The sequence below is a fragment of the Diceros bicornis genome, chromosome 20, assembly GCF_020826845.1.
Source record: "Diceros bicornis minor isolate mBicDic1 chromosome 20, mDicBic1.mat.cur, whole genome shotgun sequence".
NCBI classification, from domain to species: Eukaryota; Metazoa; Chordata; class Mammalia; order Perissodactyla; family Rhinocerotidae; genus Diceros; species Diceros bicornis.
The window spans coordinates 48,151,618-48,171,405 of NC_080759.1; the positions used below are offsets into that span (position 1 = coordinate 48,151,618).

General features: G+C 42.7%; 1 protein-coding gene across 1 annotated transcript in view; it reads left to right on the forward strand.

The window, feature by feature from the left end:
• Positions 1–19,788, forward strand: part of MYO10 (myosin X) — a 214,619-nt gene that overhangs the window by 106,328 nt on the left and 88,503 nt on the right. The window contains exons 4-9 of the mRNA XM_058564310.1: positions 3,178–3,365; positions 14,402–14,536; positions 15,988–16,112; positions 16,610–16,623; positions 16,743–16,827; positions 17,886–17,989. Coding sequence (XP_058420293.1) covers positions 3,178–3,365; positions 14,402–14,536; positions 15,988–16,112; positions 16,610–16,623; positions 16,743–16,827; positions 17,886–17,989 — 651 coding nt within the window. The remainder of the gene's footprint in view (positions 1–3,177; positions 3,366–14,401; positions 14,537–15,987; positions 16,113–16,609; positions 16,624–16,742; positions 16,828–17,885; positions 17,990–19,788) is intronic.

Below are 19,788 nucleotides of genomic sequence, written 5' to 3' on the forward strand. Positions count from 1 at the left end.
ACATGAAGAGAGACGACATTGATGACTTCTCCCAAAGTAGGAAAAAAGTAAGAACATATTTCACAGAAAAATGAACATTTTTGATATTTTACAGAATTAAAAAAATAATAATCATACAACTACCAAAAGGGTAGAAATAGGCTTGACATTTTAGACGAAGTAGAGGAAGGGGCCAGACACCCAGAGCCTCACACACCGCCTGCCTCCCTCCCTCACCTCTGCAAATCGTTGACATAAAAGAAGGCACTGGAATGCCTGTGGTCAAGGTGTTGATGGAGGATGTATGGCATCCTCCAGGGAAGCAGGTGGTTCTCTTCTCCTTTAGAAGTAGGATACTTTCCTTCCCCAGAGGAAAAAGCAGCTTCCATCTTTTCGTCTCTGCCAAGTCTTCCCCACAGTGCTCTGACAGGGAAAAATGGGCTTTCTAGAGAGTCGAAGTTTCTGGGAACCCAAACATTTACCCATGAAAGCATCACATCTTTTTTTTTAATTGAGGTGAAATTCACATAACATAAAATCAACCACTTTCAAGTATCCAGTTCAGTAGCATTTAGTACCTTCACAGTGTTGTACAACCAGTACATCTATTTAGTTCCGAAATATTGTCATCACCCCAAATGGAAACCCTGTACCCACTAAGCCATCGCTCCCCGTTCCTGCCTCCTCACCCCTGCAATATTATAACTACCACCAATCGTTCTGTCTCTGTGGATTTACCTGTTCTGGATATGAGAACTTTTGTGTCTGGCCTCTTAAACTTAATGTAATGTTTTCATGGTTAATCTACATTGTAGCAAGTATCAGTGCTTCATTCCTTTTTGTAGCCAAATAATATTCCATTGTATGGATATACCACATCTTGTTTACCCATCTATCTGATGATTGACATTTGGGCTGTTTCCACCTTTAGGCTATTGTGAATAATGCTGCTATATATTTGTTAGAGTCCCCGTTTTTTTTCTTTGGGGTATATACCTAGGAGTGGAATCATTGGGTCATATGGTAATATCTCTTTTATGTTTTAATATTTTTTTGGTTTAGAATGTTTCCAAAACATCTTATAGACCTCCCTACATTTGAAAACAGTTACACGGTACATGCAATACTTTGCTTGATGTTCCTGGCAGCAGTCACGATGAATATAAATGATTACAAATTGCTATAATATGGTACAGATGCTCTCAGGATGTTTGGACTTTCTGTCTAGTGTTTCTTGCTTTTCTTTTTCTCTGCTGCGTGGCCATGCCTTGCCAATGAATGGGAGAAGAGAAGACTCTGGAATTAGGTTACCTGGGCTCATCTCTACCATTTACTGGCTGTGTGACTGTACACAATTTTTTTCTTTTTTTTTTTTGTGAGGAAGGTCAGCCCTGAGCTAACATCTGCCAATCCTCCTCTTTTTGCTGAGGAAGACTGGCCCTGGGCTAACATTCATGCCTGTCTTCCTCCACTTTATATGGGACACCGTCACAGCATGGCTTGACAAGTGGTGCATCGGTGTGCACCCAGGATCCGAACCGGGGAACCCCAGGCCGCCACAGCGGAGCGCGTGCACCCAACTGCTTGCGCCACCGGACTGGCCCTCGTACACAAAATTTTACCTCTATGGCTCAGTTTCCTCATCTGAAGGATAGGTGTAGTAATTCTGTGAACCTCCTGGGGTTATTGTGAGTGTTAAAGGGTCAGGTCTTGTGAATTTGTCTGCTGCCATGACACCATATCATTGGGTGGCTTAAACAACAGAAATTAATTTTCTCATAGTTCTGGAGGCCAGAAGTCCAAGATCAAAATATCCAGCAGGGTTGGTTACTGTTGAGGCCTCTCTCCCTGGCTCGCAGATGGCTGCCTTCTTGCTGTGTCCTCACATCATCTTTATCTGTGCGCACGCGTCTCTGGTATTTCTTTGTGTATCCAAATTTCTTCTTATAAAGGACACCAGTCAGATTGGATTAGGACCCACCCTTATGGTTAACTTAAACATCTCTTTAAAGGCTCTATCTCCATGTATAGTCTCATTCCGAGGTAGTTTCAACATGTGAATTTGGGGGGGACACAGTTCAGCCCCTAACACTCTGTAAAGCCCTTGGCACCGTGCACGTGCTCTGTAGAAGTGGACTGGTGGGTGGTGGTGGTTGTAGCTTTCCACTTCCACTTCCTCTGACTTGCTTCTTCAGTTGTGTCTGAGCCTGGAAGCCACATAACCAAACCTCATTAGTGTTGCTTGCAGAAGTACAAGTGAATAGTTATGTCCATATGGAGGAGGCATAAGGCTCTACCCTTTAATAACTTTGTAGCCTCTGTTCTGCTGCTCTGAAGATTTTGCTTAATTTCTGGCCTGGATTTTGTCCCAGAAAGGTAAGATTGTCACTCAGCTAAGTTCCAGATAAGTTATATGGCACTTCATGAGATGTTTGAGATTACTGAAAGAACACCTAGTATTTTCAAAATGGTCTTGTTACTTTTTAAAATTTGTGGCTCAACAGACATAACATAAAATTTACCATTTTGACTGTTTTTAAGTGTACCATTTAGTTCATTAAATACATTTGCAATGTTGTGCAGCCATAACCACTAGCTACCTCCAGAACTTTCTCCCCATCCCAAACGGAAACTCTGTGCTCATTAAACAATGACTCTCCATTCCCCTTCCCCCAGCCCCTCTGTCTCTCTTGTCATTTCTTAAATCCTGCCATTTCCTAATGGCCACCTGATGAGGAAGGAGGCTGGAACTGGACAGTCCTTTGTGCTCGGGACAGGATTAGGAGGTCACCGGGATTAGGAGGTCACCGGAGAGCAGGGATTTGGGCCTGGGCTTCACCATCTTCTTTCTCTTGTTTACCTCTCGCTGCAAGCCTTCCTTGAAATGGCTTCAATCATTTGTTAAGAATGACAACATTTTTACCAAAAGATATAGGAAAAATGCATGTAGTGGGGAAAAGTCATCTTTCCCCTTAATTCGCACTCAGGTGGATTCTGTTAGAGCTCAGACAGGTGGCTTTGGGGAGATGTGGCAGCTCCTCCTTTCCCAGTGTGGACCAGCATGGAGCTGCATCCAGACTCTTCCGTCTCTGTCCCAGCGTGGGTGGAGGCGAGAGGGCTTTGTCCAGCTACCACTCCCCCACCCAGTGCCGTGTGTAACCCGGTGTCGCTCTGTCTCCCCACCCCGTGTGCTTGCAGACCTACATCGGCTCCATCATCGCCTCCGTGAACCCCTACAAGACCATCGCCGGCCTGTATGAGCGTGCCACCATGGAGCGGTACAGCAAATGCCACCTGGGGGAGCTGCCCCCCCACGTCTTCGCCGTCGCCAACGAGTGCTACCGCTGCCTGTGGAAGCGCCACGACAACCAGTGCATCCTCATCAGGTAACCAGCCAACCAGGAGGCTAGCAAAGGGCTGGAGAGGGGACCGTTTGGAGAGCTGGTGTTAGAACCAAACCCGGTGGTGTGTCTACCAGCAACTCTTTCTCAACCAGCTCCCAAAACACAAAACCTGCTTAGAACATTCATGAAAAAAATTTCAATAAGTACCTGAATTTCTCAGATATAGTTTTCTATTTTGAATAGCTTGATAACTACAGCCTTCAGAAGACTCGAGGAGCTGACTTAGGTAAGCAAGATGGACCACATTTGTCGGCTCTTGGCCTCAGAATAATTACTCTGGTTTCATTTCTTTTTTTTGTTTGCCTTAATTATTCTTCGGTTTATTCCATTGAGACGTGGTCCTTCTGTCGATTTAAGGAAATGTTGCATAGTTCTTTCAAATTTAAAATGCTTTATATATTCCAGAGTGCTAGTCAGAATCCTTATATATTTGAGCAAGATTCCTTTTTTCCCTAATATAAAATTACTCTAGATAGAATCTCCCAAATTTAAGAATTTTTATTGATTTTAATTTTATATTCCTAAAGTTTACCTTTGAATTAGCTACCAAAAAGGGAAAAGGGACTTACTATGTATATGTTAAGGAAATGATAGAAGGGTATGCTTATTTCAATTAATTTTTTTGGCGAGGGAGAAGGGTCTTGGCTTATCTATTTCAGTCAAGTCTTATTTATTAAACTACTAGAAGCCCCACTATCAAAACTATTACTAGGAACTGTCTAAAAAAGGAATAGAATGTATTTCTTTAAAAATATTTCTCAATTTTTATTAACTAATTCAAATTGGCCTCATCACCTATATTGCTGTAACATCCTATTGGATCTTCTCATGAATTCTTTATATTGGAATCGTGTTCTAGTGACGATCAAAACACTGCTGGCTGATATCCAGAGCAGACATGCAGAATGTCACTTTCCGTGAGGTTTCCATGGAATATCCAAGCACTTCATTCATTTGTCCTTCCAGGCGTTGATTCATGGAGCACGGCTGTTACTGAGAACCGGTAGTATACTAAAACTGCTGCTGTGGAAGAAGATTTTGACATCTGGTTTAGGTGGCTTTCTAGTCCCAACTTGTGGCAAAACAATTATTATATTATTTCAAGAGGAAAGGGAAAGGAAAAGGGTGTTTGGATTTGGGAGGACAGCAAATAAGACCCTCGTCTCCCCCTCTGGATTTCCAATTCAATGGAAATAAGGCACAGGAGACAGATGGAGAGCCATATGTCAGCTTCAGACTTCCAGCCAATCGGGCTTGCTGACCATGGCAGCCCCAAATTAGGCAGGCAGACTCACCTGGTCATGGGTCCGGGCAGGTAACTGGTGGCCACAAACACGGTGGGAAACCAATTTCCAGATGGTGAGGAGCAGACCAGCCCTTCCCCCTAGTTCACCTGTTGGAGAAGCCATTCCTGCTCCTGTGGGGAGGGAGGGACGTGGGACACGCAGACGTGCCAGAGGAGGCCCCTCTTGGCAACCCCAGGAAAGGGAAATGGAGGACCCCCCAACCGAGGACATTTGTGAGGTGCTCACACTGTCCCGTGTGGTATCTGAAGATGGGTAAGAAATATGGCTGACAGTTTTTGAAGGGTTACTGTGTATTGGACACTGTGACAAGAACTTTTCAGGCATCAACTCATTGAACCTTCCAACAGCTCATTGACGTGGGTGCTCTGTGATGCTATCTACAGGTGCTGCACACGGAAAACTGCTTTCAGGGATTGTGTTCTTCTGACTGGCAGTTTTTACCCATTACTCTTGTGTTTTTGTAACAAATCAGAATTATATGAATGTGGCAGAAGAGTGCCTTCTTGTCATTCATTTTCTCGCACTCTCTCTGCCTGCCTCTGTCTGCCTCTTTCTCTAAGAGGAGGGGAAGCATCGGGGTGGATATACTCTCTTCTCTTCTTCACCTTAATGGTACTAATGTTCTGGGCTGCAGAAACAACTTGGATAGAGGGACTGTTGGTTTATTCAGTTAAGTAAATATGAATCATTATAATTTGCAACTAATTGAAATGAAGCTACTTGCTTAATATATTTTAAAAAACCCCAAAAAAGCAGAGCTTTTAAGAGTCACGTTCCCAATAAAGTAACTTGCCTTATGACTAGTGGCCTTTTTCAGATGACTTCACTGAAGTTCAGAAGTTAGAATTTAAGATCACTGTTTCAGCACACAGAATATAATTTAATAAGATTAACAGAAAGAAAGAAGAACAACTTAATCTATTTTAAGAAGATGGAATTGTTTTCCGGACTTAGGTCCCTAAATATTTGCCGTTGATAATTGCTTGTGTTTGTGACTTTCAGTGGGCAAAATGAGAGCATGACTAATATATCACTTGCTAGACAGAGCAGCTTAGGGAGCAAGTGCAAAATCAAATGAGATCATTGTGCATGTATGTGTGTGTGTGTGTGTGTGTGTGTGTGTGTGTGTGTGTGTAATAAAATGGAAATGGATTGGCATTTTCATGCCGAAGACTGTGGTATTTAGAAATAAGGTGGAGGGTGTGGGGCTGGGCGAGGGGAGTGGGGAGTGGATCCCAGATAGAAAGCTCCCATTGTGTAATACTGATGTGAAAAGAGTAACTGTCTTTATCTAAATTAACTCAGGGAATGGAGTCTTGAAAAATAGATTTCTCATTAAAATGTGTTTTGGTTTTTAATAGATCTCTCCAGCACATTTTTTTTTTTAGTGGAGGTTGGGGCTGTGGGAATTAAGAGAAAATTGAGTATAAAAATAAAAATTGGTGTGTACAGAAGCCCTGCTTAGATTTCCTCAGGCTTCATCCGCCCCCTGGTGGATATAACATGTTTTACTACTTTTAAAACATTCTTATGCGAATACCTTTAAAACCAGACAATAAGCCTATTTGGAACTAGACATGACGTCATAGATCAATTTTTCTCTCACTTTGTGAGCCTGTGTCCCTTGGCCGAGGTCCCCAGTTAGTTGGTAGCAATGCCACGTCTCTAGGCTTCTAGTCCAAGCCTCTTTTCTTGGTCTCACTTTCAAGGTTGTTACCTCGCAAGCTCTCGTTTTGTCTTTTTGTGGACGTTTAAATGAATGTTTATGCTATTATAGTTTTTAAAATATAAATATATAAGTTTAAAACTGGCTTGAATTTTATTTCATCTAACTGACAAGGTCAGCGTTTGATCTTGGTTGGTGTAGCACATTTTACAGTGACTTCAGTTTTTCACACATTGTATTGGGCAGGCAGAGTTTAGTTTATTACGGTCTTTTCAGTATATATGACCTTTTAAGATATTCAGTGTAGGCAAGGCCTGTGGCTAATTCATCTGTGAAGCTCACTGCTCAGGACAAGGTGTGGTAGGGGCCAACGTTCAACAGATGTCAATCAAAGGAAGGATTTCCAGGGTGACTATGAGTTTAGGACTTTCGCGTGCGTTGCATATTTTGGTTTTCCAAAACTGGAGTGATTTTGTCTTAACCATGTCTTTTATATTCTGAAATGATAATTGAGTGTTTGGTCTTTTTCTATTTCTAGTGATATATTTAGAAGTGATTGAATTGGAACAGTGAATAAAACTTGTGGCCTGGAGCCAGCCCTGATGGCCTAGTGGTTAAAGTTCAGAGCACTCTGCCTCGGCAGCCCGGGTTCGGTTCCCAGTTGCAGAATCATACCACTCATCTGTCAGTAGTCATGGTGTAGCAGTGGCTCACATAGAAGAACTAGAAGGACTTACAACTAGAATATACAGCTGTGTACTGGGGCTTTGGGGAGGGGAAAAAACATGAGGAAGATTGGCAACAGATGTTAGCTCAGGGTGAATCTTTCCCAGCAAAAAAAAAAAAAAGTACTCTATTAAAACAACCACAAACAAAACAAAACAAAACCAAACTTGTGTCCTGGGTGAGAAAGGCACCCAGCAGAATAAGGCATGGATCAAGCTTGCTTGTGTGATATGGCAGGTTACGTGCTAGGCTTTGGGGATTAAAGAATAAGACCCAGTCACTGCCTTTCAGGAACGTCTACTCTGAAGGGAAGAAACTGATGTAAATAAGTAATTTGAAGACAGCCTGCCAAATGCTATAATAGAAACGTGTACATGGTTGCTCAGAGAAGGTGGTAATAGATGCTCAAAAGGAATAAAGGAAATATTTCATAGAGAAAGTGACATATGAGCATGAGTCAAACAGTATGTAGGAATATGGCCAGCACAGAGGGGAGGAAGGGCATGGAAGCATTTGCAAAAACGTAGATATTTGGAAAACAAGGATAATAGGAAATGGAAAGTATGCCTATAAAGCTATGGGATATGCTAAGGGACATGAGGGAGCTGGGATTGGAAAGGCAAAGAAAGGGAACTGACATTCATCTAGAAAGACTAATTTGTGTGTAATCCTCAAGGAAGCCCAAGGGACAATTTCTGTGGGAAGCTGAGGCCTGGAGCTGTCGAGTGACGTGCCAAAGAGGTTTCGCTATAAGCAGCAGACACAGGATTTGAAATTCAGTCTCCCTGTGTGCGTTTCAGAAGAGAATCCTATTTGTTGGTGCAGGCTTGCACCTTAAGGGCTTTGTCCTACTTGCTAAGACCTTTGGACTAAATCCTCTGGGCAGTAGAGCAGCTTCCTAAGTCTTCTAGCAAGCGAGGGAGGGAGTGATCCATGTATATTTTGAGAAAAGTCATGTGAACCAGGGGAATTTGATTCATACGATGGAGAATGTTTGTCGGGTGTCAGCAAGGTATTCTGTGAAGGGCCAGGGAGTATATATTTTAGGCTTTGTGGGTGAGACCGTCTCAGTTACAACTACTCAACTCTGCCCTTGGAGTGCAAAAGCGCTCGTAGACAGTAAGCAAATGAAGGGCTGGGCTGTGTGGCGATGAAACTTTATTTGCAAAAGCAGGCAGCAGGGCAGATCTGGGGGCCGTAGTTTGCTGACACCTGCACTGGACTGGAGCCTGTGGGGTGGATAAAGGGCCCTGTTCACCTCAGAGGTCCTTTTCTTCATGTATGCTCCAGATCCTTCCTTCCTGCTTTCCTGGGGACTTTGCTCCGTCTTTAGCCTCCCTGCGCCTGATTCTCTGACCTCTCCCTTTCTACTGGATCATTGGCATTATCATTCAGAAATTTCTAAAATGTTTCATCTTTAAAAAAGAAAGATACACCTTTGATTCCACAGCCCCCTTACACCACACATTACCCCCTCTCCTCCATGGGGCCCCGTCAGTCTGGGTTTCTTCCTTGTTCTCTGGTCACTCCTCAGCTCCTCAGTCATTTTCCACCTCCTCATCTTCTAACCAACCTGCCTTTCCTTCTCTAGGTCTGCATGACTCCCCAGACTTAAACGCCTACCCGCTCCAGTCTCTTCTCTAAGTTCCAGATATATGTCCCAGTGCCCCTAAGGTGTCATCACAGAACTGTCTCATGGACATCTCAGGGTGGTGTGTCCTAAATTCATCCTGTTTTCTCCCAGAAATGTGTTCCTCCTCTCATGCTTCTCACCCTTAGCAAGTAGATTCTCCATCGTACCAGGTCCCTAGCCTGAGATCAAGAAGTCATTCTTGGATCTAGAAGTCATTCTCCCCCAGACCTCCCATATTAAGGTAAAATTGCATACAGTAAAGTGTACTGATCTTCCATAGACAGTTCGATGTGTTACCAGCGCCTAGATCATCATCCTGGGCTCTCAGGCGTCATTCCTCATGCCTCCTGTCACGTACCACCCACCCTGCTGACCAGGGCCATCAGCGTCCCTTCCTGTCTCCCTCCATAGTCCCTCCTGGGGCCTCTCCCTTCTCATCTCTGCTGTCCCCTCTCTCATTACCCTTCTGCACTCACATCTCGTCTCCCTGTGCCCTCTCTCGCCTCCCTCTATCCATTCTCCACACTCCATGCTCCACACTCCATGCTCCACACAGACTGATCTTTAAAACCTTGAACTGATCATGACACTCTCCTGCTTAACAACTGTCTTATGACTTTCCATCCTCCCTACGAAAAATTCTCAAAACTTTTAATATGGCCTCTGAGGCCCCATATCAGTGCTTTGAGTTCTTTTTCTTTTTCACTATTATCTTCATAAAGTTTTTTAACAGGATAAGCTCCTTCGGGTTCATCTGGGTGAACACGTTTTCCCTGAAGCCCATGTTTGTGTTTTCAGTCATGTTGGCGCCGAGGGTTAGGACGATAATTGCCATGGGCTAATGAGAAAAATGTAGGACTGGCTATGTAAGTGATGTGTTTGCCGTAAGGGAAGGTGGAATAACATCGTAATTGCTGTACACGTTACTGTTTTACAGTGGCTGCAATAGAGGAATGAGCTGGAACATGAGTCACCACACAGTCTGTGGTAGAACAGGCGCCGCAGGCTCAAAGAGGAGCAATGAGGCTGTCACGGTGCAAAGCGCTCTTCAGTCTGAGCCAAACGACGTTAACCAGAGGGTTAAACTAGTCTTGTTAATTTGGATTTCATGGGTGTTATGTTTTGTTTGTATTTAATTCTTAAATTTATTTTGGCTTAATAGTTCTGTGATTACGATAAGCAAAGTATATACCTAATTATATATCTCATTCTAATGCTACAATATATATGCTATGTATTATACAGCATATATCATATTATACAGTCCACCAAACTGTTAACTCAGTTCTACCACCATCTATCTGGAGATAGTGTCAGATCCCACAGGTTAATGGCTCAGTTTTACAAGGTGCCAGCCCCCCTCTTCAGACGCCATTCCCGAGCAAGTTGTCACCTGTGCTTCTGATCCACCAGCTATAGATCAGATGTATCAATGACCCCTTCTTTGGGTGTGATGAACTTGCTAGAGCGGCTCACAGAACTCAAACATTTTACTTATGAGATCACCAGTTTGTTACAAAAGGATATAACTCAGGAACAGCCAGGTGGGAGAGATGCATAGGGCAAGGTATGGGGAGAGGGTGCAGAGCCTCCATGAATCTCCCCCGAATTTCCATGTGTTCACCAACCCAGAAGCTCTCCAAACTGTCCTTTTGGGGTTTTATGGAGGCTTCGTTACATAGGCATGATTGATTAAATCATAGGCCATTGGTGATAGAACTCAACCTCCAGCCCCTCTCCCCTCCCCTTAGGTAGGGGGAGGGCAGGAACTGAAAGTTCCATCCCTCTAATCATGTAGTTGGTGCCCCTGGCAACCAGACCCCCAACTTTTGGTTACCTAGGGGCTTTCTAAAAGTCATCTCATTAACATAACAAAAGACTTAAAAACAATGCTCTCCTCACTTAGGGAAATTCCAAGTGTTTTAGGAGCTCTGTGCCAGGAAAGGGACAAAGACCAAGTATGTATTTCTTATTATAAGTCACAATATGACACGTGTATAACTTGTAATATATAATGTATTGTGTGTATATTGTGTCTGTTATATATATCATTATAATGATGGTTAATTTGAAAGTGTTGGGGGGCTGTGATCCATGATCTTCCCCACCACCCTACTCCCCTGGGTAAAAGAACCAGTTCCGTACTTGACTGGGAAACAGTGGCCTCTCAATAGGATCACAGAACTGTCCCTTCAATTCCCCGACTCTGGCTGTGCAGGCTGCTTTCCCTTCCGCCAGGGCACCCAGCAGTTTCCTCTTGCTGGGTCTTCCTCCTCTCCCTTCCCCTCCCCGTCCTTCAGTGTTCACCCACTTAACTCCTGTGCATACCTTCACATTTCCATCCAAATATCATTTCCCAGAAAGGTCTTCACTGAACCTTTATCCTCCATCTAAATCATGAATCCTCCTGTCTCCTGACATTTATACTTGACAGCATTAACCATACTTTGTGATTCTGATCTCTCGCTGCTGTTGGATCATAGACGAATACTGGGCGAGCCCTTAGTGCAGCCTGACAGTAGCAGGTGAATATTTAAGGAGCAAAGGAATACCTGTGGAGATGCTCTCTCTCCAGTGCTTCAAAGATCACCTTGGTTTGACCCTCAATGAGTGGTTTTCATGGGGATGTTGAAGTCGCATCCCCTTGAAAAGTCACGTGGAGGGAGGCATGAGAGGAGAGGATAAAAGTGAACTACCTGCAGAGAATCCTGTTACCTTGACATGAGTGACATCTAGCATATTGCTGGGTTTTAACAATTTGTTAGTAATTTAAGTATTTTTATTCTTTGCCTTATTCATGTAACACTACGGCCCCACTTCTTGTCTGCTGGTGCAGTCCTGTCTGATTTACGTAGAACTACTTCCAGGAGCAGTAGTTCCCAAATCTGGCTTCATAGTAGAATCATCTGGAAAATTTTTTAAAATACTGATGACTGAGTTCTACCCTTATAGGTGCAGATTAGGGCTACATTAGGTGATGCTAATGTGCAGCCAAATTTGCGAACTCCTGTTGCAGAGCACTGTACAAATCTGAGTTTCATTTTTGTTTCAAGTTTTACTTATATATCAAAAAACGTATACTTAAAGATGCTTGAAGAAAATATGCTACAGTGAGAAAAAATATGGCTGAAAATATGCTACAATGAGAAACAAAAGCTCTTGTTTATATCATGTTAACCATGACTAACCATGACTGGTTAACGACAGCAAGAGTCCTGGGTTTTCTTCTCCTTGACCAAGTCTTTGCTGTCAAGTTTCAACAGTATCTTCTCCATGATTGTATTTTTGCCATGTTATGTTGGTCAAGGTAGGCTAATTGCTGTAACAAACAGCCCCCAAATCTCAGGGGCATAACACAGGAATGGTTTATTTTTTGCTCATTTTGCAGCCGCATGTGGGCAGGTGAGAGTCTTGACTTGATTCCACATGTTACTTTGTTTAGGAGATGTGTAATCCCTGAGGGCCCCAGATGGCAGGCGTGGAAGGTAGAGAGCCGAGAGGACCAGGAAGGGGATTTTAGCCATCAGACATGGAGAGGGCATATATCCCTCTTACTCAGTTGTTCAATCTCCCTCTTGTTTAGTTGGCCACATGCAGTCCCTGTTACTGATTACTGTCCTGACTGCACAGGAGGTTGAAATGTCATCTACTTCTGTGTGCTGCAGGATAAAGAGCTGGGTTTGGGGAACACTTAACATTATTCTGCCTCACACGTTTTAACTAGAGAACTTATCCCTTTAAGTTTTGTTTTAAAACACTTTAGTCATTAACAACTGCTAGGTAGATGTACATTTTTTAAAACTCTGGAGAATTATTTATATCTCTTCTTGCGACTTTCCCTTAGTTTCTGTTACTCATTCGCTGCATCCTTGCCAAATGCCTCCTGTGTGCCAGCCACTGGGCAAGTCAGGTGCCAGTGATGCAAAGATGAATGCTAAGCCCTGTACTAGGAAAATTCTGGTTGCCGATAACGGAAAACCCAACCAAAGTTGGCCTAATTTGCATGGGCCTTTATTATCTCAGACAACACCAGGCAGGGCAGTTTTGGAGTTGTGGATTCAGCCACTCCCGCTGGGCACTTCTCTGATTTTCTTGGCTTTTGCTTTATGATCTCGAGATAGGTGTGGATTCCCAGGTATTTGTTGTCTGCAGCAAGGGAGGCGTTTCTGCCTGGCCTCTTTTGTGTGTGTGCAAACCTTCCCAGGAGCCCTCAGCACACTTTGACAGTAAGTCTCTCTGGCTGAAATCCTGACATCTGCCCACGGCCAGCCTTGTCACTTGCAAAGGGAATGGAATTACTGCATTTGGCTTAGACCGTTGGAGATTCCCCGGGGGCCTGCTGCACCCAGCCGGGCCAGGTGGTATCATCTCTGAGTCATTTCCTCTCCTTTTCTACATGTGCTTAATCATTTACCACATTTCCAGCAAAATTCCCCTTTCATAACTTCCCAGATCTTGGCGCTCAACGAGGGCTTCTTCTTGAGAACTTAGGTGGAGCTCATCTGTTTCTCTTGCTCATTTGGCAGTTGTTCACCTGATACCTTATGATATTGTTGGTATTGCTCTACTGTCACTTATGCCTTTAATTTACTTCTCTTGTAAGTTCTCTGCCTTTTTACTACTTCTGTTCTCCCCACGGTACCGAGCATAGTGTCTTACACAAAAGTGATTAAGTTTCTCCTTCCTAATCTCTCTCATCTCCATACCTTTCTTTCCATATCTGGGACCTGACCACCACACGCCTAGATGGACCCCTCGCTCCTTCTAGAGCACTATCTCCAGAGCTGTCTTCTTTATGGGTAGCCTTGCTGAGCCCAGTCTTCACCTTCCGTCTCCTGGGGTTGCCTCTGAACCATCAAACTCAAGCGTTTCACCCTTCTTTCTCCCCTGCCTCTAATCTCCATCCAGCTGACCTAACCAGAATCCCGCTCCCATATAGATCTTTCTAGGCTCTTCTGGTTTCTGTGCTTTTCACTCACATTGTTGTCCTACTCCATATCCTTCCACTTTTGTTTTTGCCCATCCTTTAAGTCACAACTCATACCTTACTTACTTCTCTCATTGGACTCCCCTCTGCATTGCGTTGCTCACTTTTCCTTAACTACCCCTAAAGCATGATCTCTGCTGGACTCAGACAGACCTGGTATTAAATTCTGACTCAGAGGCTTAGCCACTGCCTCCTTCCTAGGATTATTTTGGGAATAAAATGATTTAGTTGGCTCCCCTCAATAATATTTATGAATGATTGTATTTGATGCACATGTACCTGCTTTAAGTTTCCCAGAAAGATACTGTTAATGTGCCCATTCATTTAACACAGATTTACCGAGTACCTGCCACCAGCCAGGCGTCACTGAGGGGTCCAGGATAGTCTAGTGAACAAAACAAAGACCCTGCTCTTGCAAAGCTTGCATTCCATGAGAGGCACCGTCCCTCTTATTACCTTCACTTAGTAAAGGTAGTTCTGTTTACCTCATACGCCAACAGAGGCGTGCGTGACACAGACACAGGTGGCCAGCCAGAGAAAGGACTTCACTTCCTTGAACTCAGCTCTCGAGATGGGCGTTTTGATCTGCTCTTTCCCACTTTTCAACGGTTTTGTGGACGAATTGTAGTGACATTGGCCAAGCTGGTTTTTTAAACAGATTATCCTTTGAAGCAGAAACTTCTTCATTTTGTCTTTCAGTGGTGAAAGTGGGGCCGGTAAAACCGAAAGCACTAAATTGATCCTCAAGTTTCTATCAGTCATCAGTCAACAATCTTTGGAATTGTCCTCAAAGGAGAAGACATCCTGTGTGGAGCAAGCTATTCTTGAAAGCAGGTATTTCTTTATCAGGTTTCTTGGTTCCAACTAATAGGGTTCTCTTTCCTCGCAGTATGGCTTGGTGAAGGCAGAGTTAAAATTAGTGGGTCTATTTTCTCTTTTTCTTCACTTCTCTATTGTAGTTTCTCAAGGAAAAGTCTTAACATGCATGTAGCGATTTCTAATAACCTGAGCAACAACTTCTGACCTCCCATCGTTGGGCCCGGTTTGAGTTGGTGGGTGAGGGCTTCTGAGGAACGTTCTGCAGCCTCCTCCTACCAGAGAGTTCTTGACTAGCTTTCTGGAGGCCTTTGTTGTCAGCAGAAATTTCAGCCTCCAACCTCTGTGTAACAGGGGGCTTAGCACAGAGATGAGCAAGCCATTCCCGATTCAGTCCTTTGGAGGTGCCTTGTGAGCAGAATGGCATTTTAGTAGCCTCTCACGTGGCATAAGATCAATGATAGGTTCCATGGTAGTGAGCCTCAGAACTTTGAAGGAGGGCTGTGTGGTGAAGTACCATATGAATTTTTATTTAAAATATATAGTTGCCCAGTGTCTGATTTGTGCCTTATAAGATTTTAGAACCAATAGGGACTTGACAGATGCTATTATTTAGAAATTAGTCCAGGAGTCAGCAAACTACAGCTGATGCCCATATTTAGCAGGCTGTTTTTCTTTTTTCTTAAGCATTCAAACTTTATTATTTTTAATTGTAGTAAAATACACATAACATAAAATTTATAACTTGAAACATTTTTCGCTGTATAGCTTAGTGGCATTAAATACATTCACATTGTTGTGCAACCATCACCACCATCCGTCTCTAGAATGTTTTCATCTTCCTCCTGCGGCCTGTTTTTATAGATAAGGTTTTATTGGAACACAGACCCATTCATTCGTTTATGTATTGTTTGTAGCAGCTTTCAAGCTATAGCGACAAAACTGAGTATTTGCTGCAGAGACCACGTGGCCTGCAAAGTAAAAAATATTTATTATCTGATGCTTTACAGAAAAAAATGTGCTGACCTCTGATCTAGTCTGACCACATTTTACAGCTGGAGAAGACCCAAAGAAGTTAAATGAATTGCCCTCAGGACATACAACAAATGAAATTTCCAGGACTGAAACTTTTTTCAGTTCTTAGAATTTGCGTGGGGGCTTTTTCTGTGCAGTCCCTGGCTTGTGCATATAAAGCCCAAGCTAATTTGTGCAAGGATGAGCCATTGTGGTCTCCTTAACCCTGGGTAACCTCCTGTGCCTGCACAACCAGCTGTAAGATCTCTCCTTCAGAGTGGATATACGTTACAAACCCACTTCAGCAAGTGCTTTGAAAAATAGACATCATCACCATAGGTCCTTTCGATTTCAAATTTTTCTTGCAATTGTATGTTTTGACATTTGTGAGGAGTGTTCTCGCTGTTTTCAGATCCACCCTCATTAACACGTTCCTGTCCTCCCTCCCTTCACAGCCCCATCATGGAAGCTTTCGGCAACGCGAAGACCGTGTACAACAACAACTCTAGTCGCTTTGGGAAGTTTGTCCAGCTGAACATCTGCCAGAAGGGAAATATTCAGGGCGGGAAAATTGTAGATTGTATCCTGTTTCATTTAGCTTTTGTCTGTAGTATTTGACTCTCTAAGTAGAAACTGTTCTTGCTTATCATAAGGACAGGTCAAGAATGAGGAGTATTTCTTTCTAGTTCTACCTGGTTATTGCTCTGATATGACTAGGCTTGACCTATAATTATTTTAGGAGATAAAGAACCATTTTTTTTCTTTTGGAAATCTCTGATAGCATTTCCATAATCTGAAAAATTGGATTCATGATCAAACCTCAGATATTTGTTTTTGAAATCAATTCTGTCACATAGTTTGGTACCTCCTAGGGCACCATGTGTCACCCTTGAAATTGGATTTAGATGAAACAGTGGATGCTGTGTTGGCTTGTCTTTTGGCACCGAAAGTCTCAATGTCAAAGGAACAGGGAATTGTAATGATTTGGGTAATAACCAAGAATAGAAAATTAAAGAGTAATTTAGCGTGTCATATTTTTGTTTTGTTCCTTGACTTGCCATTGCTTTTCACATGAAGATTTATTAGAAAAAGTAAGTAAACGTGATTTAATTCACATTTTCTTCCACAATAACAATTTGCGGAAATTATTGTCTTGTGTTAGTGAAGCAGAGGAAACATCTCTGAATAGAAATCTGATTTCTCTCCCCAGAACCGAGTAGTAAGGCAGAATCCTGGGGAAAGGAATTATCACATATTCTATGCGCTGCTGGCGGGGCTGGAACACGAAGAGAGAGGTGAGTGAACTGGATGACAGCAGAGAAATGCAGATTCGCAACTCATTTTTCCTTTAAAAGTCATCACTAAATGAGAAGACGTCTGTCTGGACTTGGTGGATATTTCACCAATTGAAGTGAAATGTATGAGAGTAGCAAAAGATGGTGAGTTCATTTTAGAGCCAAATAATGTACACGGGAAATCATCAATAGAGAAATCTTGAATTTTTTGTTAGTTTTTAGAATCTTGATTCTTTTCTGATTTAAACGATATTCATGAAAAATGTATAATGTATTGTAACTGGTTTTACTTTTGTGTGTGTGTGTGTGAGGAAGATCAGCCCTGAGCTAACATCTGATGCCAATCCTCCTCTTTTTGCTGAGGAAGACTGGCCCTGGGCTAACATCCGTGCCCATCTTCCTCCACTTTATATGGGATGTGCCACAGCAGGCCTTCGCAACCGGTGCGTCAGTGCACGCCTGGGATCCGAATCTGCAAACCCTGGGCTGCCAAAGCGGAGTGCACGCACTTAACCGCTACGCCACCGGGCCGGCCCCGAGACTGGTTTTACTTTTAAACCACACCCAAATAAAGCTAATTTCTAAACATATGATTTTTAAGAGAAAATAATCAAAACAGGATCCTCATCAGTTATTTTTTTCGGTAGCATTTTCTACCATCCCATCTAGTTTAATTAAATTCTATTTTCCCTAGATGATGATGAAGAAAGAATTTTTATCTTAATAGGGAACTATTAGGAGCATAGAATTATTTATGTACTTTATCATTTTTCTTTTTTTGCTTGAAGAAGATTCACCGTGAGCTAATGTCTGTGTCAGTCTTCCTCTATTTTGTACGCGGGTCACCGCCACAGCGTGACCACCAGTGAGTGGTGTAGGTCTGCACCCGGGAACTGAAACTGGGCTTCGGAAGTGGAGTGTGCTCAACTTAACCACTAAGCCATGGGGCCGGCCCTTGTACTTTGTTTTTTAAAGTCACAAAGTGAAAACTCTTTTGGATTCGGTCTTTTCCTGGCTGGTCAAGTATTGATGTTACATTTTTATTTTTCTTTCTGTAGAAGAATTTTATTTATCTGTGCCAGAAAACTACCACTACTTGAGTCAGTCTGGATGTGTAGAAGACAAGACAATCAGCGACCAGGAATCCTTTAGGGAAGTGATTGTAAGTTACTTCCTTATTTTCCCTTATTAAGAGTGACAAGTTTCATTTTCTGTTTCAAAAAAAATTTTTTTTTTTTGATAAAAACAGAAGTAATTACATTTGCACCACTGTGTGAGAATAGGTGCTTTCTTCTTGTTCCAAGTCGTGATAAAGACTATTCCTGACTGGAGGGGAATCCTCTCCTTAGAAGATGGGTGAATGTCTGTAACGTTCAGGACCGATGAGTGGTTGACTTGAAACAGCATATTCAAAAAAAGAACAAAAAAAATCACGGGCTTGGTACCGGAGCAAGCAGATCCCCTGTTTTTGAGCTTACAAGTAAAATTTTTTTCAATAACTGGTTCTATGGCTAAAAACAAATCTGTCAGCAATTAGACCAAGTACCTGTTAGGGTCTCATCTTGTTCTCACAGCCTAATTCTGGTAACCAATTCTGATTGCACAAAGTAGCCATCTTAAGACACTAGGTGTAGACGTGCAGTCTCTTGCAGTTCTCCAGTGTCACAAGGACTTTGGTATAAGGTGACTGCATTTAGGAAGCCTGGTCATCGAGCATTATTAACAGCCCTACCTGCTTGAGTGTGGCCAGTAGCTTTCGTCATTGTGGTCCTAATTCCTTTGCCAGTCGTTACTAGAACGGTTGACTACAACAGATCTAGAGTTGGTTCATCATTATAAGTGCAGCTAACATTGAGCACTTTATGTCGGCCATCTCTCTGGTTGCTCCTAGCAACCCTGTGAGGGTAGGAACTGTGGTTGTCTACACTCCATGACGCAGAGAGCTTGGTGACCAGCCAGACCACACACAGTACCTGATTGAGCCACTATCTAAACAGTCTAACTCTAAACCACGAGGGTGGGTCGTACCTGCTTTCAGTGCATCCCAGATTATCTTTCTAGTTCTTGTCAACAAGTCTCTATTCCATATCCACATTACTCTTGTAGATTGTTCGTTAGAGTGCCTTGTGGAATGAAATCAATGTATTTTTTTTTAATTTTAAAGATAATATTTTTATTTGTTCAACGTATTTTTTAAATGGATGTATATCACATATCATTTCTCCACGTCTAACGTATGTATCCTTAAATTGAAAATGAAATTAAAAACAGACTAAGCTATAATATCATGATCATCTTTCCCTCTGCCTTCCTTTTAAAGATATCACGTTCTACTATTTATAACACAGAGGGATACATCCCTTGCCATCTCTCCCTTCTTTACCCTGTTAACCAAAAGCCCCGTGCTGACGGCACCTTTGCTGTGTACTGTAGGCAGCCTGGGGTGTGGCCCTGCAAATTGGATTCCAATTGGATTTATGACATGTTTAAGTATTTTAATTTTCTTTCCCAGTTTTATTTTGGCCCCCTAGATTTCTCTCACTATTCAAACTTTCTTTATTCACAAGTCATTTATTACTATCTTTGCTGAAAAGATGGTGTTAGAATAAACATGAAAACTCATTCTTATTTTTGATGACTTGCAAAAAAAGACTTGTCTCAGGATTTTTGTTTTTTCTGTTTTGTTTTGTTTTTGCTTCTTTCTTGAAGCTGGAGAGGAATGCCTTGTGATAGAAGGGCATTGTGCCTGGTGATGGACGGACTCCTAATTATCTGAGTCCTAGTTTCACTGCAGGTCCCATACTGCCTAGCTCCCTGGCCACTAGGGTGCACTGGGCACTGAGGCCGGCCGTCCCTCGTCCCGGGAGTGCCTGCAGAAGGTACTCTGGTGCTTCCCTCTTGGGGCATCCTTTTCTGATTCAGGATTGTTTGTTCTTTTTGATAGCTACAAGTAAACTTTTG